Here is a 24357-nt window from a genome sequence, read left to right as displayed (position 1 = left end):
GGTTACTGTTACTAAAGGGAGTCGTTTCTTACCCTACCTCTCTGCTGCTACCTGCAGCGTGGATAGAACTATCATTCTGCTTCTTTACTAAGGCCCAACTGGGATCCTAAGGGTGGGCAGCATTTTTATGCCAACAAATTTTCCCGCCCAAACTGAACTGCTCTTCCGAATACTCAAAACGCATTAGGGGGATGGAGTTGCCCAAATCTGGATTCCAGTTTATGAGCACTCCAGTAGTGTGTGAGAGGCTCAAGCCTAAGGAGGATGCAGTTTGAGAAGGGAGTGGGAAGTTGGCGAGGGGCTGATCAGCTGCAGAGTCAGGGGAGCAGGAGCTTGCCAGCATTTTGTGACTCACAGGCTGGGAAACGCTGGCAAGCGTGAGAGAGACGAGGCACGGGGCTCCGTTCTCAGGGAGATGTAAGCCAAAAGGCTGCACTCGGCCGCCTTCTCGAATAGACTTGGTCTGGAACCGGCAACTGTTCCCCTCCTTCCTATTTATTCCGTCTCCTTGGCAGATTAGGGCGAAAGGGCAACTGTTCTGCCCCAAGATGGCATCAGGATTTGTGAGGCCTAATGCAAGGGGGGGGGGGGGAAGGATTATTTTCAGTAACACAGCCTGGCCTTGCAAGTATTATCAGTATGCCACACAGCTGGAAGGGGTTTTTTTGGGGGGGGGGGGGAACAGCAGGGAAAGAGTAACTGCTGCAGCTGTCTGAAGCAACACTGACCAGTTAGAGAAAAACCTGTAGGCTGTGGAATGCTGTGTGGTCTGGGACTGGGAAGCCGAGTGGGTGGGCAAGCTCTTGATTGCATGACAACCAATTACCTGATTGGATATTAGGACTGCAAACAGAGCTGATTTTTGAAGAGGAGGATGCAAAAAATATTCTCTGTAGCCAGAGGATGGGGAAAGCTTTTGATCCCTGTTTGTTACATCATTACTCTAGATGTCAGGTAGACTGTAAGGAAAGAAGATTTCGACTCTGCTGACCTTGAACCTGCAATCTGGCTGTAGTTCCATAAACAGCATTTCCCCTAAATCATACGTAAAAGCATGTCTCCCTCTGTATGTGTTTGCTGGTGTTTTGGCCTTCAGGTGGAATAAGTCAGGTGCTGTAGATTTAATTTACAGCATTTTTTTTAAAGCTATGTTCCTACGCTAGATGTTCAGTTTGGAATAGCCATCCTTTGTTCACTCCTGTTTTTACAGGGTGTCTTCCTGAAGTTATAATCAAACCAAATCTGTTCTTCCATCTCTGGAAACTGCAGAAACCACTTTTATTTGGAAAAAAACCCACAATGATAATATATCCACAAATAAAAATTTCTTTAGTGGTATTTCTCTATTCTTTTTAAGAGCCAGGATTTTGATAGCACAATACTGTAACACAGACATGTCAAACACAAGGCCCGGGGGCCGGATCCGGCCCGCGAAGTGGTTTTATGCGGCCGGCGAAGCCATCCTGGAAACAGTGAGGGAACGGCCCCCACTGCCTTGGCCCTGGCCCAGAGACCCTCCTCCTGCCAGAGACCCTCAGATCTGTCCCACTCCTGCCCAGGCCCCCATAGGCACCCTTGATGTGAACGATGTAGAGCTGGCCACGCCCACCCAGTAGGCCATACGCACTCTAGCCACGCCCACCCAGTAGGCCACGCCCACCCAGGCCATACCCACCCGGCCCCCTGAGGGCAACCGCAATGCTGATGCGGCCCTCAATGAAATTGAGTTTGACACCTCTGCAGTGTAACATATCCCTATGCCCTGTATCCTCTCTGACATACTTTCATTATTACCTTTCTATGGATGGCATTTTATCTGCTTGACTTTCTGAAATATATTCTAGGTTTTAAGAGTTTGATATATATTTTTTTATTCATATCTGTACAAAAGAATGTCAGAAGTCTTTCTTTTATTTTTATTTTTGCACCTCTTCCCTCTCTCTTGATCGTTTTTGTTTTTCAAATCTTCTTTTCTTGTCTGTTTATATTTTGACCTTGTGTTTTTTGAAAATCAATAATTTTTTATATAACTTTATTGATTTTTCAAAAAACTACAAAGATAAAAAGATAAATAGACATAGAAAATTAAAAAAAGACTCGGGAAACAATAAAATTACAGAGAAGGAAATAGAAGGAAAAAAAAGAGAAGGGATGATTTCTGACTTTCTTTGGTGCAGCTACAGATATAAGAATATATCAAACTTACTTTAAAGTGTTTAATGTTTGTCTGCATTATTTCAAATAATCCCAGGTAATACTAATAATTTCTCCATTTACATACATCTTCTGGGCACCCACCAGAATCATGTCATTAGTCTTAACACCGGTTATGAATGTTTCTGTATCCAGTTTTAAAATTGCTCATTTTCATCCAATCCTATAATCCTAAATATGTATTATACACATAAACTTCATAAATAAGGAGAGAGTAAAAAGCCTTGAATCATTTCATTGCCAACCTGGAAGAGGTTGTTTCACGACTTTCTGTGGCTTTCTGACCTGTTTATAGTTTTCATATGAGGACAATTGAGGAGCTCAGTCTTGCCCTATATTCTTAAGCACATCACACAGTTTCTCATGACGACACAATTGGAGGGTTTTCTATAATCAATGAAGCACATATTGACTTATTTTGGGTATTGTTTGGATTTTCTCAATCACCCATTGTGCATTGGCAGTAATGTCTTGTGTTCCTCAACTTTTTCTAAAGCCAGCTGGAACATCTGGCATCTGCCTTTCCATGTAGGGCTCTAATCTGTGTTGGATGATCCCAAGTATTATTTTGCTAGTGTGTGTAACATAGTGTGTAACATAATTTGCATATCCAGTTCCCTCTCCTTTCTTTGGTAATGGCATGGAGATTGACCTCTTCCAGTATGTTCACCATTTCATGGTTTGCCAAATTTGCTAGCATAGTTTGCTTAGAACCTTTACTGATTCTTCTTGGTGCTTACCATATTTCTATAGGTATTCCGTCAATTCCTGTAACCTTCTGACTCAGTAAAGACCAGTTAAAGGGTCCCAAAGGTGCTTTTTCAAGAGGCAGCTAGATTTTCTTGTTTTTCTTTGAAGACGTTTTGCTTCTCATCCAAGAAGCTCCTTCAGCTCTGACTGGATGGTGGGGAATGGAAGGATTGTTAAATCCCAGTTAAAGGGCCGATCTAACTTTATCTTCTAGTACTAGAGGTGCTTGTAAGCAGAGAACATCTTCTAAGTATCATGGATGTTGACATCTCGGCTGTATGGCATTCCAATGTATTCCTTTCATCTTGGTTTGATCTTCTTGGAATTAGTTGCTATATATCTGCTGGCATCCTTTAGCATACCAATAGGAGGCTGAAACCTCCTTCTGAGTTCAGAGGAATTTTGGAAGACCTTCCTTCTTTTTTCCATGTCTGTTTTCCTCTTCAGTGTCTTTTCAGATGTTGTTGTAATACTGTGTTCTGTCTTTCCTAATAACTTTCTGAAATTCTTTGTTAAGTTCCTTCCTGAGACCTTGGCTTTGGCTTCATTGCTGCCCAATATAAAGGCCTGTTTGCTTTATTTGGGCAGCTGGGATGACCTTCATGCCTTGGGTACCCTGCTGGGAGCACATACATAGCATACACTCCCAGAATTCAATACTCATCCTACCCAGGAACACATATAACCCGGCTGTGATGAGGCACCACAGCAGAACTGGGGGGGAGGGGAGAGGGAGGGAGGGATGTTTTCAGTAAAGAATGTGAATAGTATGTATGAAATAAATAGGGACACAAGATACAGTCCTTTAATCATTGGGCCTTGGAAGATGGCCCTCAGAAGGGATGGCTTGTAGCTTGCAAAGCATTTCTGACCATTGTAAAATGTTACACCCTCCTTTCCCCCAGTCACATGACTATATTTTAGGTGCTTGGCTACCAGCTCACATTTATGACTGACTACAGCATCCTGCATTCACATGACGGTTGATTTGTGCTGGGTTTTTTTTCTCGTTTCTGACAAAAAAAACCATTTAGAAAAAATGGATTCAGACTTACAACCACGATTCATTTAATGACCACTATAAAAAACATAATAAAATCTGGTCCAGTCATGTGGGTGCCTGAACATAAGTCTTTCATGATTTACAAGTGAAATTCACTCTTAGCTGGGGAGAGGAGAGGAGGGAGGGGGAAGGAGGGAGGGAAGGAGAGAGAGAGAGAGAGAGAGAGAATTCAATGAGAGAATGAGAATTCAATGCTCCATTTTCTAGGATTAGTTGCAACATTTTGAAGGAACCTGTGGAGGAAATATACTACATGAGTTGTCTGCTAGGAAGGGAAATTTAAACCCTTCTTTCATTTCTTGCATACTCATGGAGATCTTTTGCCTTCTGATAAGTTGAGTAAGATGTGCCCACTAAACATAAGGAATCGTTGACATGTATCAGCCATATTCCTAAATGGAACGCAGTACAAAATTTTGCCTAATGCCACTTGGGAGAAACAAATTCATAAATTTTCAAATGTTTGGGATTGTGTTTGGCACTTAAAAGCCATTGCCCTTTCTGATTCCTTTCCTGTACTTTTAAAATTCTACTCATTACTTACCGTATTTCATTATTTCAGCCTAATTTTGCAAGGGCAGGGTGGGGGGAGTTATGAGGTTTGTTTTGCCCTGGACCACTCAGTAGCTAATAGCTGAGATGGGATTGGAACCAGCATGTGGTGCAGGTGCATTGCCTTTATTTGTACTGAACTGTGCAGGGGATTGCAAGGAAGCCACAACCAATATCTCAGTGGCTATTGGACAACTTGAGAATTAAGAGGCTATGTATAGACAACATATCTGGATGAAACTACACTCTGTACGTGTGTGAGAGACAGAATGCTGCGTTTCAAGGGGCAAACTAGATTTGGGAATGTATGGTGGATTGAATTTCATGGGACAGGATAAAAAGGGCTCAACTGTGTCCAGGGCAATGCTTTCTCTAGGAAGCAGATGTACAATATAATGTATTCTCTGCAACCATTGTGTTGACCTGGACAAACCTGGACTGGATGGGGGGTTGGAGACAGCAAGCCTCGACTGGGGCGGGTGGCAGCTAATTGTTTTATATACTTTGCATGTTTAAGCTCCCCAAATTATAAAAAATGAAGTTACCTATTTTGATTCAACCAAAAATCTAATTGTTGTAGTATAAAATACACGTTTCAAAGGTTATTGAAAAAGTAAGTTAAACAGGAATAACTGAGTTGTGTTTTAATCAATTTCGTCCCTGATTCATTATTTTGAAGCTGAAAACTTTTAAAAATTACAGATTACTGATCTACTGCAATGCTGGCTTCAGCCTAGCTCCCAGGGCCAAAGCCCTCTCCTTTGTTTCTCCTTTGCTTCCCCTTTTCTTTCCCACTGCTGCTCAAGTTGGCAAAAGCTCTGCAGATTTCCGCTGAGCTGGATGAGAAGTTTCGTCTCCTCACTATCCCTTGCCTCCCCCCCCCACTTTCTCTCTTTCTCTCTCCTTTCTCTGCTTACCCATTTGTAAAAACATATTTCCCTAGAGTGTCATCTTTGACAGTGAGTGGAAGACTTAGGTCCTGCATGCAAGTGTGTGCAACAGCCTCTGCACTCAAGCCACAGCTTTAGAGGGAACATTGGTACAAAGATAAAACCAAGCGAGGCTTGGTTTGTAAAACAAATCCGTATGGGAATTATAAGGTCATAAAGGAATTTACACGTTAGGCAATGATAGAGATAGAGAACTACATACACGAAGGGGAGGGGAGGCCTGGGATGAAGGAGGCCTGCTGCATTTTCTTTTGAGGGTTGTAAAGACCTCAGATCTGAATGCTCCTTGACAAAGGCTGGCTGTTGCAAGAGAAGTTCTACAGCTTCAGAGAAATCTTGATTCTCACTATATCTCTGTGGTCAGCCTATGGTAATGAGCTCTAGGAACACCAGCCTGAGCGTACATGGAGCCCTCCAGGTTTAACTTGACCACTTCATAGTGTCCAGAAAGGGACTTTCCTAGCTAATGCCTAAGTTCCCATCTCCAGCCCAGCTGTGGGGAGTGTCTTTGGCCATGCTGTGTAAACCACATCCCCATACTCATCACTGAGGCATCCCAGTGGGATTAGCTAGGGAGCGTGGGCTGGCTTAAAGTGAGAACTTCCTGCTTCTAAGTTGAATGCTTCATCAGGCACTCACCCACGTCAAATACCTAGGGATCATGACTAAAAATCCAGGCCCATTGCCATAGATAGTACAGGGCTTTATTAGCAGCCTCTATAAGATCCCTCATACAATCACAAGGGTACTGTTTTAGCCTCCTTTTGAGCAGGGTCACACATTTTCAACAACGTTGTGACAAGTATAAATTTAGGGGTATTCCCAGCATGTAAAGAACACTGCCTGCTTGTTGTGCTAATGCTGAAGTCACAGAAACCATATCAAACTTAGGACATATCCATTCACGCTTAATGCATATTTTGGTACCTGTGGGTCTGGGAAGTTTTTAACCTAGTATGGTACATTAGAAGTGAAGAAAGCACAGAAGAATTGGGGAAAGCTTTCCCTCCAACTGTTGTTATATTATACAAGAAAGATATAGCAGTGATTAATTGATGCTGGAGACCCAGATGACCTCTGTAAATTATAGATATTTCTTAGTTTGTGTTTGTTCTGACAATCACAAACTGGAAAAAAAACACCCTTTCATAGACAGTCTACTTGCATGAGTAAAGGAATACAGGTGTATATCATCACATCACCTACTCTCTTCCACGAACTGCATTCACTTCCCCAAAGATACTAGCCAATCTCACATAAGTTCAGTGTTCCCACCTTACGGTACTCACAGAAGAATAAATGCCTTTGCACAGCAATAGTGTTGCAGCCTGTCTTTCAGAACTAATTGTCAGGCGTCTCATTAATAGGTCAAAAAAATACATAAGTGATTGAAACAATAACAGCGGAATCAGGCAAGGGCCCCTTGCCAAGAAACCTGGAAGACTGGTTTGTCTTTAAGTGAAGAGTTTCAGTGATTCAAAATATTGAAGGTTGGGGCACTCCCCTCCCCTCTCCATTTCTGTGAGGCATGTATGTGATGTAGAGTTTTTATATTGTGGCTTTGTGTTTTTTGCATTTAGGTTTATGATGCACTTGTAATTTTTGAATATATCTTGCGGAGAACTTGGTTCTCTCTCATTCATTTTCCCATGACTATTTTTTTTTAATTTTTTTTCCATTCTGGAATGGCAGTGGAAGAACTCAATATGCTTGTGCATGGGTGGTTCTCATTAGCTTGCCCTCCAGGACTCATGCATTAGTGTTGAAACGCCTGGTGTTGAGTTGAAGTGTGATTGCTGACAAGGTTGCAGGCGTGTATTCCAAAAGGGTTCTTTGCTCCTTACTCACATTTTAGTCTCAGTGGGATTACATATGTACAATCACTTGTTTTCTGATAAGTAGGTATGTATAGCTATTAGTAGAAAATGACACTCCTATCCTTTGCTTTAATGGGAATGTAGCATACTTGGAAGATTTAGCCAGCTCGAGACTCTGAGAGGTCTTCAGTGGGCCCTAACATTAATGCCAACTCCTTCCCCAAAGTTAACAGCAACCACATAATATGTGCCCATCAGAGTTGCCAGATTGAGTGGCAAACTGTTTATACTTCTAGAGACTCTGTGTGAGGGCATGTAGGAGGGGTATACATCTGCTGAACGTATTTTCCCCTCCTGCTAACCCAGTGCCTGAAACAAACAGAATTTTTGATCGAATGAAATCAGCTACTTCTAAGCAAAAATATCAGTGATGCTATCATGTTTTTTTTTTTGCTCAGAGATGAATGTTCATATATTTGATTTGCCAAATGTTGCAGGAGTAGGTTTTTAAAAATCAGAATTAAATGTGCACAATTATGGGGAGATGGCTGAGCATCGTCCGTCCATTTCTATGCTGACACTGTCCTTCCTTCTTTGTGCACCCAGCAGGAAGTGGGCTGATGGGAAACTCACCTGCCTCATCCTTTATGGGCAGCTTTCTGAGCAGCAGTTTGGGCTCAGCAGCACCTCCGCATCCTTCAGGACCGGCATCATCCCCATCGGAACCTACTTTCCATGGCCCACACTCTGGCACCTCTCAGATTTGGTTCTCACATTCACATGAAGGTAAGGAGGATTGGTGGAGGCACTTGGGTGAGATGGTACCATTTCTAAATAATAAGGATGTTCTTAGAGGTGTCTTTTCAATAGACAGATGGGCAGGGTATGAAGGTGCAAGATCTTAAGGTGTCTGGTACTGCAGATATTGTCTGACCGTCTTCACGTCACTGGCACAGTCTAAAAATGGTTAAATCAGCCGAACTTTTTCAATATTCTGCACAGGTAGAATAATAAAAGATATATAGCCCTGATCTGCAGGGGCAGAGGAGATCTCATTAATTTGCCCTACAAGCATGCTGGTAGCTTCCCATTGTTCTACAGTTTTCTTAGGGGGAAAAAAGGACTGTGCAGAAAGGAGAATTCAGGTGTAAGAATTCTCAGTTGCTTGGCATTCTGGCTGTTGTTAGATAGCAAGAAGAAGATACAGTGGGATGAGGGGAAGCTGTGGATTGAAGTAGAAACAAAAATGACTTGACAAATCGGCGCCCTGAGGCATTTTGATATGGTGGATGGGTAGGAGACCCTCTGATTTTGGAGTCTTCCCACCATCCCCATCCCCCTGACCATGTCATGTCAGGAAACAGCTCCATTTAACTTCACACAGCCTGGAGTTAGAGCTGTTTTTTCCCCTGATTTATGCTGATAGCACACTGCAGAGAGGGAGGGGGTTGGTTGGCAAGGGAATCCAGGGAATTACCTGCAGTTTCTCCTGTACTGTTGAGGCACTTCCTTTTTTCCTTTTCTGTTTTAGCTTCAGGAACCCTGAAAGTATTTCAAAAAGCTCTCTCTTCTCTCTCCTGTTTCCTAGAGGACCCTTGGGCCAAGTGTTTGGACTTGGAGAATGAATGTGCAGCAGGTCTGACCTATGCAATAGATAGATGGATGCCTTGTCCACCCCCCCACCCCCCCAAAGCTGTTGCCAGCCCTCGCTTCCCCCTTGAACCTTCGTGCGATTGTTCTGGGCCTGAACTTCCCTTTCCACAGCTCAGCCAATGTTCTTCAGGCTGTCCCCAAATGCAGCTACTCTGTCACATCACTCTCTGCTTATCAGTGGAACTTTCTCTCCATATGCTTTAGCCAGGCCCCTCATCCCTAAGACAGCCTGCCTCCCCACCCTTTGGACTGCCCAGCCACGGGCCTTCCTGATCGCCCCAAGCCCACCCGCCACCCCACCCCACCACCACCTCCCCACCCTTCCCGCTGTGCTGAGCTGGTGGCCACACAACTATTTTTAGTTTTCTTCATGCACTTGTGCTTTCTCTCCCCTGCAGTGGCAGCCTCTTGTCATGCCCTTCCCCCAGCGTTTCTCCCTTCTTGCAAGATGCAGAAAGTTAAAAGTGCGAGCGGCAAGGTGCTGCTGGCACTGTGCCCTGGCAGTCAGCCCGACTGCTAGCTTGAACGGCTGCCAGCTAGCTTCCGGCATGTTGGGTCTGTTGGGGGCGGGGTGCAGGCAATGTTGTCAGCGTGATGCTGACGGGCAGCCGGTCTAAAGGGGGTGGAGCAGTAGAGCTACTAGCTATGGGGAGCAGCCCGCTTGTTGGGGGAGATTAATCCAGCAGGCCAGGGGTAGGGAAGACTGCCTTCATCCTGCTGTGAAGGAACCATTGAAAAAGAGGATTCCACAGGACAGTCAGGCAGGAACTTCTAGGAAGGAAGGACTTGGCTTAGATGCTCCTGTCCTCATGGCCGTTGTTTAGCCTTTAGCCTGGGAAGCTCTGAGTCATGATGGGGTGTGTGTGTGTGTGAGGGGAGGAAGAGCTGTTTCTCTGGATTCAGCTACAGTATGCTATCTCTGAGAGGATGAGGATCATGCTCACTGTCTGGTTGCTCATCTGTGCAGTGCACCTTTCTTGTGTTGAGGATATACGTGCATGTACATGCATATGCAAGCATGTAAACGTGGACACGTTTGGTATATATTCATTTTCTTTCTACATGCTTCATACTATTAGGAAGACAAGGTGATTTTTTTTTTAATATAATTCAACACCTTTAAAAAGTAATACTATTTTCCAGTCTCTCTCAATAATGTAGTGTTCTCCAAATGAATGAAATAAATAACAGATTTCTTGGGGATTATTATTATTATTATTATTATTATTATTATTATTATTATTATTATTATTATTATTATTATTATTATTATTTTATTATTATTTTATTATTATTATTTTATTATTATTATTATTATTTCTTCTGTTGCTTCCAGTTTAATTTTACTAACCTCAGTCAACCTTTCTTTTTTTTTTTCTTAAGCCAGTCCTATATCTTTTTAAAATGTTCAGCAAGAGGTAATTTCATTTTTTTCAACTGATATAACAGCAACCCTTTCCCTATCCTTTTGGTTGCAAGGGTTCTGGTTGTTGTTTGCTTGTTCCTTTTGTTGTGTTGATCTTTACCGTGCCTGGCAAATCAGTAATTCCCCTCCTTTTGCAAACTGGGGGATGAAGCTGACTTGCCTCTTTTTGCTGAAGCAGCTACACCTGAACTTGCTCAGGAAGTCTTGGAATGGCTGAGTGGTCTCAGTCCCTTTACACCAGGGGTGTCAAACTTAATTTCATTGAGGGCCGCATCAGCATTGCGGTTGCCCTCAGGGGGCCGGGTGGGTGTGGCCTGGGTGGGCGTGGCCTACTGGGTGGGCGTGGCTAGAGTGTGTATGGCCTACTTGGTGGGCGTGGCCAGCTCTACATCGTTCGCATCAAGGGTGCCTATGGGGGCCTGGGCAGGAGTGGGACAGATCTGAGGGTCTCTGGCAGGAGGAGGGTCTCTGGGCCAGGGCCAAGGCAGTGGGGGCCGTTCCCTCACTGTTTCCAGGATGGCTTCGCGGGCCACATGAAACCACTTCGCAGGCCGAATCCGGCCCCCGGCCCTTGTGTTTGACATGTCTGCTTTACACACAACACACCTCTAATGCTGGGGTGACACTCCAACAGTGCAGTTGCAACTAGCTGCCATCTTGACATTTTTTGGAAACACCCCCCTCCCCTGGACAGCCCTGATCAAAAGCCTATTTTTGAGACTACAGTGGGCAATTGTAGTAATACCTATCTTAGAGGTTTTTCTTTTTTACTATTCCTTGTTTTTCTCCAAATAAAAAGTTTACTGGAAACATTTGACTTAGAACCAGAACTAGACTGTAGGAAGCCAAGAAGATGGACTCTAATAAGGGCAGTGGTGTCAGTGGTTATGTAGATTTAATCTGTTTCTGCTAGAGTACCCAGGCATGGAATAAGATTATGCAAGCCAGATTCTTTCCGTTTTCTAACCATAGCCATTTCTAGACTATGCCAGGAACTCAGAGCAGCAACTGCAATGGCTAGATTAGGATCATCAGTCCTTCTATTACTCCTTGTTCTTTGCTTGTGGTGCTCTTCATGTGCATACCCTTGCTAATAAGGCTGTTCTCACTTCAACCCTTACCAAAGCATTAAAAGGTTATTTGAGAATGTGATGTTTTCAAGAACAGCAAATTTATGCAGATATATACCTAAGCATAATATTATTGTCTCTGCAGAATTTTAGTCATCTGGGTGCAAAATTTTGATATATTTGGCAAAACAGCCCCAGCCCCGTTAGCCTGTGTTATTTTCTTTCACAATTTTCTGCAGAAACCTGGAGATGATATTTTTCCTCAATTTTACAAAGAAGCCAGAGATCAATATCCATCAAGGGTTTCTTATGATAGCAGTAGCACTTAGACTTATATACCGCTTCACAGTGCTTTTACAGCCCTCTCTAAGCGTTTTACAGAGTCAGCCTATTGCCCCCAACAATCTGGGTGCTCATTTTACCAACCTCGGAAGGATGGAAGGCTGAGTCAACCTTGAGCCGACGAGACTTGAACTGCTGGCAGCCGGCAGTCAGCAGAATCAGCCTGCAGCATTGCTTTCTAACCACTTCGCCACCATGGCTCTTAATCAAGGAATAGCAGGTTTTGTTCCCTCCATTTGTAGCTGTTGTTCCAGGCGTCGTCTTCTTTTTTTTTTGCCAGATGTGCTTTGTGAGAACCTTCTGTCAAACTAGCATCAGAGAGTTTTCTGGTTCAGTACCAACACTATTAGCTATGGTCCATCCCATAACTGGCTACTGTTTGAAACCTAGCAGTGATTAATATAGCCAAAGTAATAATCTGACAAAGGACTTTGAATTCACCCCAGCAATCCTCTTTCAACCTACGCAAAGAGACAGATCAGACTAAGGCCCAGTGACTTGGCTTTGTGACTATTGTGTTGTGACATGGTCCTGTCATTCCTCAATGCCTCTTGTTTTAGCTCCAGGTTACCCGAGGTTCTCTGGGAGCTTAGCATCCACTTTTCTTCCCATGAGCCATTTGGATCACCATGGAAACAACAATGTCCTGTATGGCCAGCATCGTTTCTATGAAAGCCAGAAAGGCAAGTATTGGTTTGACTGTGTGATATTTCTGCCTCTGCCTCAAGGGACAGGAGAACCATGGTGTAATTGTTATCTTACTAAGGACACAGATTTAGGGAGCAACTGCAGAGAGAAGGTAGAGGAAATGAGGCAAAACTGACTTTTCTGGAACTGAAGTATATCTGATAGCCTGCTTCAACTCCACTAAGACTTTCAGGTGGGCACCTGACCTTTCACTAGATCAGCCACTGCTTTGTAAATGTCCCTTTGCAAACTGGGGAGCTTTTATTTCCAGCATGACTTGGTGCCACAAGGCATGGGCAATTAGAGCCGCTGGGCTATTCTTAGGACTGTGATGGTTGCATGTTGTGATCTAGGCCACATTGTTGTCTGGGAGACTTTTCTTAACCACTTCCCCTCTTTCTGTAGACAATTTCTACCTGCGGAACCTTCCGGCTCAACCTACACTGCTTTCAACCAATCACAATTTCCCCAGCATTGCCCGGGCAGCACCAGGGCATCCAATTGGCTCCTGCAGCCGAGACCGGGAGGTTGGGCACGGACAGAAGTGGCACAAAGACTATGAGCGCTGTGCGGTGTCAAAGGAGAAAGGCGCCAAGGGTGAGAGCAAGGAGCGAGCGGCTGAGGAGGAGGCGGCCAAGGAGCGGCACAAGCTGGTGATGCCTATGACACCGGAAACAAACTGCAAGGAAGGGACTCTCCAGCGGGGCTCTTGTGACAACCGGCCCAAACACTTGCCCTCATGCCTGCTCAGTTCCAAGGTACTGAATGGTGACTCGGGCAAAGCCGTCCTCCCCAGTTGTGGCGGAGGCCTTCTATCACGCCATGCTGTTGCCCAGAGCCGTTGTGCCAAGGACCTTGGCCACCATGAGCCTCCTCAGTCCTACAGTGAGTGCCTGGAGCGAAGACAAATGTTGCACCACTCGGTCTCCTACACTGTCCCGTCCAGTCTGCCTGCTGGGCCCCCTGCCCTGAGCACGACAACAGGCAGCTTCCCCTGCCTGCAGCTTCATTCCAGCCCAGATGGGATGTGCCCTCTGCAGGACAAGGCGAGCCGGGAGCTACGGATCAGTGGGGCCACTTTTGTGCCTTCGGTAGGCCACTTGGCTGACAAGAGCCGCTCCTTTCAGGTCCCTTCAGAGCCCTGTGAGGGCAAAGAGCGCCCCCACGAGGTGGGCCCAGAGCACCCCTCTACCTATGGGCACCATCCTTTCTCTCACCTCAAAGCTGAGGGCAAAGTGGAGCGGAGGCTGGACTGGCCCCAGAATCCCAATGCCCGGCTGAAAGGGCTGGAGTACCTGAATAGCACTGGTTCTGACAGCCATTTTGGCAGCTTGCCTCACCAACCTAAGGGTGGGCATTTTGAGATGATACCACCTCAAGATTGTGCCCGACCTAACTCCCAAGAGACGCTGTGCAAACTCAGCCAGTCCTGCTGCACTTTAGACAAGGCCCCTAAGGAGCCGCCAGTTTCCAGCACCCAGAAAGTAGCTCGCATCCGCCACCAGCAGCACTTGCAGACAGAGATGGAGCAGGCAGGCACTCATGCAGAATCCAAGCGCAAATCCATGGAACTCAGCTCTCTGGGCTACAGTGGGCCCCACTTGCCACCGTGGCCAGTTCAGGGCCAGGGCCCTCCTTTGTCCATGGCAGAGGAGAGAAAAGGCTCTTACTTGGACCCTTTTAGCAGCAGCCTCCAACAGGCTGCGCTCATGACCCAGGGTTCTGTGCTCACGCAGGAAATGCAGACCCCGCCTGACGAAGTGTCAGCCATGAAAAACTTGCTCAAATACAGCAACCAAGCACTTATTGTGGGCCAGAAGGCTCCTTATGTGGGGCTGGGCAGCCTCAAGGCCAGCTGTGCCCATCAGGATGGGGGCAAACATCTGGGGACCAAAGGACAGCAGGACCTGGAACGTTCAGACTGTGCCCGCAGCAGAGACCATGACCTTGGCCACGGAGATGGTGAGGTGCGTCAGCCTCCAGTGGGCATTGCTGTGGCTGTGGCTCGTCAAAAGGATACATTAAGTCGGCCAGAGCCAGCCTATGGATCTAGCTCCAGTCGGCAGAGCCGGACTGCCATGGGCCTCAAAGGTAACAAACGTTAGAGAATAAAGTAAAAGGCAGTTGATGTCTTAAAAAGTATGTGATTGGGAGGAGGGGCATAAGCACATACATTGTGCTTCCTTTCACAATTCTATCACTACTCTCTGCTACAGGAGGCACAAGCATTGGCTTAAGCGTGCCTTTTCCTGTCCTGTTTCCCCCCCCAAACATAAGTACCATTAGTTCTCTGTGGTTTTTATGATTGAACAGGGATCCTCTCTTCTGCCTTGTACATTAAAGGACTGGGGGGGGGTGTTAGCCTTGGGAGATTGAGAAGTGGGCAATAGGAGACCTATCAGGGGTGAGACTAGGCAGTGGCGTGCCCCGCTTGATTCAAGAAGACCCTTTTGTGTGAACATATGAAATGGGCTTCAGCCTGAAGCCAAATATTAAATATATTCAGCTCCTTCCCTCTCATTCCTGGCCTTCCACTTTGGAAATTAAACCCTCCAGCACTTGAATTTAGCTAAAAACTTTGGCTGGGGAGGGAAGTTAGATCCTGGACTCTATCTTCACTCTTGTGGAAATCCCATCTGGATGCAGAATGGACACATGAATGTGAAAGGGACGTCGTAGGGCTTATTTTCAAGAGCATCTTCTTCCTCTTTTCCTGGGTTTTGTTGTCAGCTCTGCTGGGTAAACCAGACCAGGGATACTAGAATTACTTTTATCGAGATAGGCTGTGGTAATAGAATCTTGCAAGAATTATAGTGCTGTACTTCCCCATCTCCGTTTCAAAGCCGAAGAGCCAGCGCTTGTCCGAGGACGTCTCTGTGGTCATGTGGCCGGCATGACTAGACACCAAAGGCGCACGGAACGCTGTTACCTTCCCACCGTAGTGGTCCCTATTTTTCTACTTGCATTTTTACATGCTTTCGAACTGCTAGGTTGGCAGAAGCTGGGATGAGTAACAGGTGCTCACTCTGCTACGTGGCACTTGGGATTCGACCCGCCAAGCTCGACAAGCTCAGCATCCTAACCCACTGAGCCACCGCGTCCCGTGTGTGTGTGTGTGTGTGTGTGTGTGTGTGCGCACACACACATACACATACACACACACACATACACACACACACACACACACACACAATTTCTTAGAGCTCAAAACATGTTTTAACCCCTTTGTCTTGGTAACGGTTTCTTGCACATATCCATCAACATCTCTACTCTCCTGTTCTGTTTTTCACAGCTGGTACTGCGAGGCCTATGCATGTCATCGATCTAGATGCCGAGGAAGAACGGAACCGGCTGTGTGAGGAGCGTTTGGGGCTTGTGGGGAGAGATCTCCTGCTTCAGTAAGGGCCTTCTTAGCCCAACTACCAGAGAAGGGAAGGGGGATTAAACACTGTCTTGGTGGTGGTTAGTAATAATCTGTAATTAGACTGGGAAGGCTAGTGAAGGGCACTTAGTAAAGCTTACTTGCATTCCAGAAAAAAAATGCTATCACTGACATCTTTCAATTAGCATTAAAATTGTCAAATGGTGTATCTTTCCTTCTGAGAGCTACTTTGTTGTTATTGTTGTCATTGTTATTCTGCAATCCAAGCCATCTCCCAAGGTTAAGATTATAAAATAATTATACATTACTGGATGATTATACTGTAATTCCTTGGCCAGGCCAAGGGAACTCTTTATCCCAGCTGACCTGCATTTCTTTTATCTGTACTTCTAACTTGTCAGGGATAACAAAGATCTTGTGGAATTTGCCCGAATCCACCCATCAAGTAGTTGTCCTGGAGACCTCACCCCTCATCTGATGATTGCAGGCAGTTCCTCATTGCAGACCAGCCAACTGGGAGGAGATCCAGCAGCCCATACCCATCCTGCTCATGCACATTGGTTGCCTCGGACACGCAGCCCTTCACTTTGGATGGGTGGACACTCCTATGGTGAGTCAAGCAAACAGTCTGTATCTAAAACTGAAATTTTATCTGGATTTCATGGCTTCGTGGACTTGTTCTTTTATTTCTGACTTATCAGGGAAGTCCTTCACTCCTGATCTACCACTTTTAATCCAGCCTCCCACAGAATTCAGTCCAAAAAGAGTCTTAGTACCTCTTTTTGCTTCAAAAACCTGTCTTCTTGTATGCCATCCCTTACATTTTCCAATCTCCTATCACTCCTTTTTGCAGAGATGAACAATCTGTAGGTGGCCAAGAACAGAGGTGACATTTTGTAGTGGGCAGAATGCAGAGAGCAAGTGTTACACATGGGAAGGGCTGGAATTTTTGAATATTTTCCAATTTTATGCGGGTGAGAGGTATTTTGCTTTTATTGTTATACCTATCTTAGATCTTACACTAAGTTTCCATGTCTCCTGTGATGAGAAAATCCATGCCCCTGATTTTGACCAATCACACATCGAAAATTTAATGAACCATAAAGAAGAAGCTTCGAGTCTGCCTTTTCCCCATGCGCTGCTTTAATAAGAGATCTAAACTGACCTTAACTTATAAACATAGGTACGATTGGGGTCAAGGGCTAATGGGGTCAAGGGCAACTTTGCTATTCCAACCGAATAATTGTACTATTCCAGTATTACAAGAAACCTACATGGTAATTAATCTGCAGTAATGTTTGGATCATACTATATCCAATCCTTCAGTGTTCAGAAAGAACCTGAATAGACATAAATGATTTCCTATATAGAATTGTATAACGTGCAGAGAAACTTCAGAATGAGCCTCTGGATTCTTGTATTCATTTCTGTCCAGTGATTTAACTCAGGTTGGTAAAATGGTTAAGCTGTTAAACTAGGAGTGGGATGACTCTGATTCTAGTTCACTCTTAGCTTTGGAAGTTTTTTGGGTGTCTTATAGCCTTCATTTCTTCACAGGGTAGATAATTGTGGAGAAAAATAGGAGAAACTATTGCTATATATGGAGAGAGAGAGAGAGAGAGAGAGGAGGGGGGAGAGGGGGAGGGGGAGAGAGAGAGAGAGAGAGAGAGGGGGGGGGGAGAGGGGGAGAGGGGGAGAGAGGGGGAGGGAGAGAGAGAGAGAGAGAGAGAGAGAGAGGCTAACTGCATGGGAGAGACAGGTGGAAATAGCAACACTATACTCAATTTTAACGTAGAGCCCCCCCCCTTTATTGCTCAATACCGTGTTTCCTATTTTGGTGAGTACTCAAAGCAATTAACATGCTTGTCAAAATAAAACAGAATATAAAAAGTTAAAATACATATTGAAACTGATGCTAAAATCTATTAACAATATGTTATCTATGTTGTTCCATGTGATGAATCTACACTCAACCTATGATGGATGAAAAGTTATATGAGAAATGTGAACAAGCTAAAATGTGTCCTTGTAAAACGCCTTTCCCTGGAGAATATGGAGTTGCTATACACATAGGTGAAATAAAGTTGGACTTTATCTCATGTCAACAAAAATGTTTTCTTTCCTAACTTATTCCAGGAATTGGGCACCCTGCTTTGCATCAAAACCTACCACCTGGTTTCCCACCTTCTATGCCCAGTGCCATGCAACCCGTCTTCCCTCTGTCACAGGAGCCACCTGCTCAGCTCGTTATTCTGCCCTCGGAGCCTCCAGCCCATGGAGCCCCCCACACCCTGGGTAAGTGACAGCCAGAGAGAATTAGCTGTGGCATATTCCCTGGGTTAAAGGTAAAGGTCCTTCTCCTGTAAGAAGAGGCAATGGGTGTGCCTGCAGGCTTTGTTTACTCCTCTGATTATCTCTCTTGCTTCTTTGCAGCTGAGGTGATGGATCAGGCAACTATCTGGCCATCCATGTATCCTAGCCGGGGGCCTGGTTCTCACTTGCAGCACACAGGACAACTCCCTGTCTACTCCCGGTCTCAGTTCCTGCGTCAGCAAGAACTCTATGCCTTGCAGCAGCAGCAACAGCAGCAGCAGCAACAGCGTGCAGCACAGGCCTTAGAAGTGCAGCGGCACACTCACAGCCAGGTAGGCATGTGAAAAAGATGGTATTATTGATGTCACACTTCTTGCTAACTCTTACTGGAAAGTTTGAAAACTAGCAAAGAGACCCACCTTTATGAGCATCTGGATAATCAGGGTGTAGGAATTACTGACAATCTTCCTTAAGGTATCCAAAGCCTGGCTTTTTCCCAGGACGTTGTCAGCTAAGAAGTTGAGAGCCCATTTTTAGGCATTGTGGAGGTTGATACAGTTGTGCTGCCCTAGCTGTAATATGTTTTGAATTTTATTGATATTTGTATTGCTGATTTTGTTGCTTGCTGCCCGGAGCTATTAATAATAAATAGGCAAACAGGGAACAAATCTTGTTCTTTGTAAAATCATCCAGACATCATAAAGCTCCTTTAATATAGATTGTTCCATGTGGTCCAGATCACAGGATGACGCAGACCCACCTAGATTTATTGCAGGAAGGTGATTGTTTAAAGTAATTTAGCCATTTACAAAACACCTATGTGCAAGAGAAGATGAATAAAATGGAGAAATTACATTCCATCCAATTGGGTGTGATGGGAAAAAAAACCCCATCTAATCTTCAAACAATAGTACTTGGCGAGATCCCGAATGAAAGCAATCTCCTGAGTACATCTCAAGGGAAGTGATATTGGCTAGAGATCCATACTAACCTTCCTCATGCTTGTAGTTGTGTGATTGTGATAATGATGAAATCCAACAGCATATGTGGACTCCAAAGTCTTTCTTTTAAGGCCTTGTGCTGAGGCTTTGAACAAGTACAAAATAATGTGTGCCCTGTTGTGTTGACCCTTTGGATCCAATTTTATGTTTGGTTCATTCAATTTCCAAAAAGATATTCTTGAAAAATTTGGGGGATGTTAGTTAGAGAGCTGGTTAATTAAAATTGCCAGGTTCAGAGAAAAGGGCTTCTTCTCTCCGTGTAGGTGTTTGAGTAGCAGCCATTGAAACATTGTAGAGGAGAAAGTTCCCTACTTAATTGAATTTGCATGATTTTTTGTTGCAGAACCTGAATGCTTTTAAGGCAGAATTCTACTCACTTACCATATAAGCCCAGTCCCGCTTCCTGCATGCACAGTCAAGACAGAAGAGTAGAAAACATAAGCTAGCCAACCTCTCAAATGTATCCGATTCCCCGCTGAGCTCATTGAAACTGTTCTTCCTGTTACTGCTCTGGAGGGATACAATCTCCAAAAGACCACCGAGTCAGCCTAAGGATAGGATTGCACATTGGCTATGATACCAACCGCGGTACTATGTAAGGTATATCGAGAAACAGAAAGTGAAAGAATACACAGTGACATGCTCCATGAATAAATCCTGAAGTTATAGGTTGTTGGAACCACACGGAAGTCTTAAGACATGCACACTAATAGTACGACTATTGAGCTTATTGCTGCCATGTCATTATTTATTGATGTACTTGATTGATACACTTATTGACTATCCATCTCTTTCTCTTCCATCACCTACTTAATAGCGGAAGCCTGAAGAGCCTCCACCAGAGCTAGAGTTGCCGGGTCCTGAAAAGCCACTCAAACCATCTCACAAAGCAGTTGCCTTAAACGCTCCCCCGAAGGGCCTGTCCCCAGCAGCTGCCTGCTCAGTCAAGCGCTCCTCATGCTGCCATCCACCCAAATGCCCGGGTCCCTGCACTTTACCTGTCTGCCCTGCTGTGGTGCCACGCTCCCCTGCTGTAAGTCCAGGGCCCTCCCAGAATTCTACGGGTCCTGAAACTGAGGATAAGCAGCCTGAAGGGCGGCCAGCCCAGGACTATCCTAAATCACTGGAACCAGGTAGAGATTCAGTCATGGCAGGCTGAGAACTGGAATGAGAAATGCCCCCTCTTTTGTTGGTTTTGCTGTCTGTTGGGTTATTTTAATCTGGTCTATCTGTTGAATGCTTTAGCTGTTTTTATGACGGGGGAGGTGGGTGTTTCTACTTTTGGTACGTTACTCAGAGTCCATCGGATTTGGGTGGCTAATAAGTTAATCATAATCTTAATAATACACTTCTGGAGCACGATTTGAAGACCATTGGCATTGACAAAATCATCAGCAGTCAATTGCAAAAGGCAGCTCTCCTTGAAACAGCTTACATCCTGAGGCAATACCTTTAATATTATTAAATGACACCGTCTACCTGTTCTGGGTCCTTGAGAAGGATTGACAGGTGGACACAAATACTAAATCCAAACTAAACCTCTAGATGACTGTGCAGTTCACAACAAGTACAAGGACACACTGCTTGGATCTGCATATATGCTATGCCAATACATTATGACATCCTAGGTTCTTGGGAAGAAGTTGATGCATATGAAGACCAACACCAGCTAAAGAACTGGCAGCTGTGTGATTTCACTTTGCTCTGTATATAGTGATAATAATAAGGGTCTAGCAAACATTTGGTATAGTTCTGTAATCCAACAGTTTAAATTCAATTAAGAGCACACTGAAGAAAGGATGACTTGCTAGTAAGGATTCTGGAAAGTATAAGGGATGTTGATCAATAATTTTTTATAGCACTGTCTTGTTTCAGGTTGTTAAAATAGGGCAAATACAAACTCTTGTGGTTATAGAGAAATGCTTGACAAATGTAGTGAAAACAGGAAGGTTTTCGAGGTTGGACAGCTGTGTTAAAAGTCTTCGAACTTGGAGATGGAACCTTTCAAAGGTGGTTGGAACCAAAGTACACTTCACCTACTAACAATTACTAGGAAAGGAACAAGGACTTTTACACATGGAAGACCGCTCTTCCACGTAGCTCCCTGCTGTTGTTGAATGTTAAGGAAGCAGCAGTGTGTTTAAACTCCCCCCCTCCTATAGCTGATCATGAGCAGCAGTAGGGGGGATTACTGTAAGAGATGGAATATGGACACATAGGCTGCCTATACTGTATGTATTGTAGGCTCAGAAACCAGAGGGACTTATGTAGTATTTCCATTGTTTATAATCAGGACCTCAGCATCTTTTTGTCCCTGTTTTTGGATTTTCCTTTCTCAACTTGAATTTCCCTCAATCTCAGCATTTCATTTTTCTTTCTTTCTTTCTTTCTTTCTTTCTTTCTTTCTTTCTTTCTTTCTTTCTTTCTTTCTTCCTTCGTTCCTTCGTTCCTTCCTCTTTCTTTCTTTCTTTCTTTCTTTCTTTCTTTCTTTCTTTCTTTCTTTCTTTCTTTCCTTCCTTCCTTTCTTTTTTTTTGAGACAATTCTGCAAAATATATCACGTGAATTTGAGCAATTTAGTACAAATAGAATTTTTGGAAGTAATCATACAGTCTGTAGAGAAAAAGGAATATTGTGTCAAGTGGTACTGCTCCTTGTGGGCTCTATATTTGAGACTATTAATATTTGCCATGGATTAGCTGGTCCCCTGCTATGCTTTACACCGGGACTCTTCTTCTCTTTGTAGATCTTCCTCCTGGTTATACCTACCCTGTGGCTGGTCTGGGCTATGCATCACCGTTTCCCCGGGACCCAGCTGATCCTGACACTATGCAAACTGTTTCTACAGCAGCTGAGCCTGAACAGTCACGCACCTTTCCACCAGAGCAGGAGCCACGCTGCGAGGCAGAAGCTAGCCCACCCAGTGGGACTGGGGACTCTGAAGTGGAACCCACCCATGCTCACCCTCCACATCTACTTGTCCATCCCCAGAGACCAAGCTCGACTGAAACGGTTAAGGATACCCCAAGTTGCTCCCTGCTGGTCAGGGATAGCTCAGATGACTTGGATTCTACCCAAAAAGAACATCAGGACGAGCCTAGTTCAGATGCTGCCACGCCAGGACCTTCTCCTGAAGTGATGACTACGGAAGAGAGTCCTGTTGCAGCATTGGAAGTTGACTGTCAGGAAGCGGAGAGTAATGCTGTCTTACCCGATGATCCATCCACACATACTGATGTACAGACAGCACCATGTGGCCTGGATGCCCTTATTGCTGCCAGCATCAACTTGGGTGAACTCCCAGACCTGGAATCCCCGTCTTCTGCAGCTTCCCTTCCCTTGCCCTCTCCGTGCAGCTCAGGGATGCCTGGCATTGCCCTGCTCAGTGAGCTGGCTGAACTGGAACTCTGTCAGCGGCACTGTGATTCAGGTAAGGAAACAACGGGTCATCCTGTCTTCGATTCCTTCCCTCCACCTCGGAGCAGGGAGGTGGAAAAATCAGCATTTGCTTCTTTCTTGGCACCTCTTTTTATGGGTATCTGAAGACTGCTGGCTTCTTCGGAGCTCACGAGGGCAACTTAACAACAAAATTGCACTTCCCATCTAAGGCAAAGGCAGAGCCAAATATCAAATGTCAGCAAAGGAATGAGAAGCTCCTTTTTCCCATACCCTAATCCTGCCTCCTGATTAGCCAGCAGGGAATTGATAAAGGAATACGGTACGAACGAACTGGATGTTGAACATTTGCTCATGATGTGAGGATTGTCCAGGGACCAGAACTAGAAATTCTAGAAACTTTTCCCAGATCTTGGAAAAAAGATGTCCATGCTTGTCCTCTTGGGATATGTAAAAATGGTTTTGCACACATGCTAGGGTCTATTCCCCTATTTCCTTCCATTAGCTTTTCAGTGTTTCATGGAACAGCTGCTAATCAAATGTCAGATTCACATGCATGATGTATATAGTTCTCCCTTCTCATCAGGTGTCACTCAGATAGTCTCATTCAGAGTTGTAAAGTAGGAGGGGATCCCAAAGGACTCTAGTCCTTTTTGTAAAATAATAATTTTATTAAATATTACAATTGAAAAGCAAACAATACAAATGAAACATAAAAGTAAAAAGAATAAAAAATAGAAAAGAAAGAGAAGAGAGAAAACTATTCTCCTTTAATTGTAATATAGCTGCAGTAAATAGTTCCTTCTGATTCCTGTAGTATTCAACCTTATCATGTTTTTTTAATAATTCAGAATAGCAGCATTTTCTCACAGGAATATTTCTTATAAATAATTTCAAAATCTTATTTCAAATTGGGACCCTTAGTCCATCGCTAAGTTTCCAAAATCAACATTCTAATCATCTTTCTGCTCTTTATTCAAAAATATTTTTTAAAAAATCCTTACATTTATATTAAGGTTTGAAGGAAACTCACCCTGTGATAAAATTTTGCATATTTTTTTCAATTCAAAGATTCCTAATAATTGAAAAAAAATTAAGAAATATTTCCAAAAGATATCAGGCCTGGAAAATTTTATGTCCATATAGGCTACCTTATAGCTGTGAGCTTGGTTGAAATCCCTCAACTCCCAGCTGCTTGATTCACAAGCTGACCATAAAAACTTGGCTCCTGTAGTCTACTCACAAGGAGCAGGTGTCTGGAATACATGTGGACAATCTCACTACCTCTCCTTCCTCCAGGGAGACTTTGTCAACCAGAGTTCTGCTATCTGGCCACCAGTCTCTGCTCCCATGCCGTCCTGTTCCTTCAGGGATGACCATGAGTTCTTACTGGAAGTCCTCAAAAGGTCACCTAGCTCAATCTATCATTGATGAAGTATCTCTTCTGCTACAACTATAGTTTCTAGATCCCTTCATTAGACATCTGTTCATCGCAGATCGCTCTCAGGTACACGACTGGTTAGGAAGGAATCTCTTCTTTCTCTTTTTTAGAAAAATAGACCAAAGATTGTGTTACATCTGTCCTAATCATGATCAGGTCCCAGATTGGTTAGGAGATAAAATGAACTATTCACACATGAGCTATTCCTCTTCAATGCCCCCTACTTCTTTTTTTCAGAGGAACTGTATTCTTCCTTAGAATCCTGCACCCTGATACTCTATTATCCCACTCTGACTTTTGAG

General features: G+C 44.3%; 1 protein-coding gene across 5 annotated transcripts in view; it reads left to right on the top strand.

Moving 5' to 3' along the window:
* Positions 1 to 24357, top strand: part of BAHCC1 (BAH domain and coiled-coil containing 1) — a 130171-nt gene that overhangs the window by 69680 nt on the left and 36134 nt on the right. For 4 of the 5 annotated variants that reach the window (XM_083354142.1, XM_083354141.1, XM_083354143.1 and 1 more), the window contains 9 exons: positions 7953 to 8132; positions 12398 to 12520; positions 12930 to 14615; positions 15817 to 15922; positions 16308 to 16516; positions 18043 to 18201; positions 18340 to 18551; positions 20038 to 20353; positions 21965 to 22648. In XM_083354142.1, coding sequence (XP_083210268.1) covers positions 7953 to 8132; positions 12398 to 12520; positions 12930 to 14615; positions 15817 to 15922; positions 16308 to 16516; positions 18043 to 18201; positions 18340 to 18551; positions 20038 to 20353; positions 21965 to 22648 — 3675 coding nt within the window. The remainder of the gene's footprint in view (positions 1 to 7952; positions 8133 to 12397; positions 12521 to 12929; positions 14616 to 15816; positions 15923 to 16307; positions 16517 to 18042; positions 18202 to 18339; positions 18552 to 20037; positions 20354 to 21964; positions 22649 to 24357) is intronic. The other variant, XM_083354144.1, reaches the window with a different exon arrangement.

The sequence above is a fragment of the Vipera ursinii genome, assembly GCF_947247035.1.
Source record: "Vipera ursinii genome assembly, chromosome: 2".
NCBI lineage: Eukaryota > Metazoa > Chordata > Lepidosauria > Squamata > Viperidae > Vipera > Vipera ursinii.
This window is presented reverse-complemented; position numbering and strand designations above follow the sequence as displayed.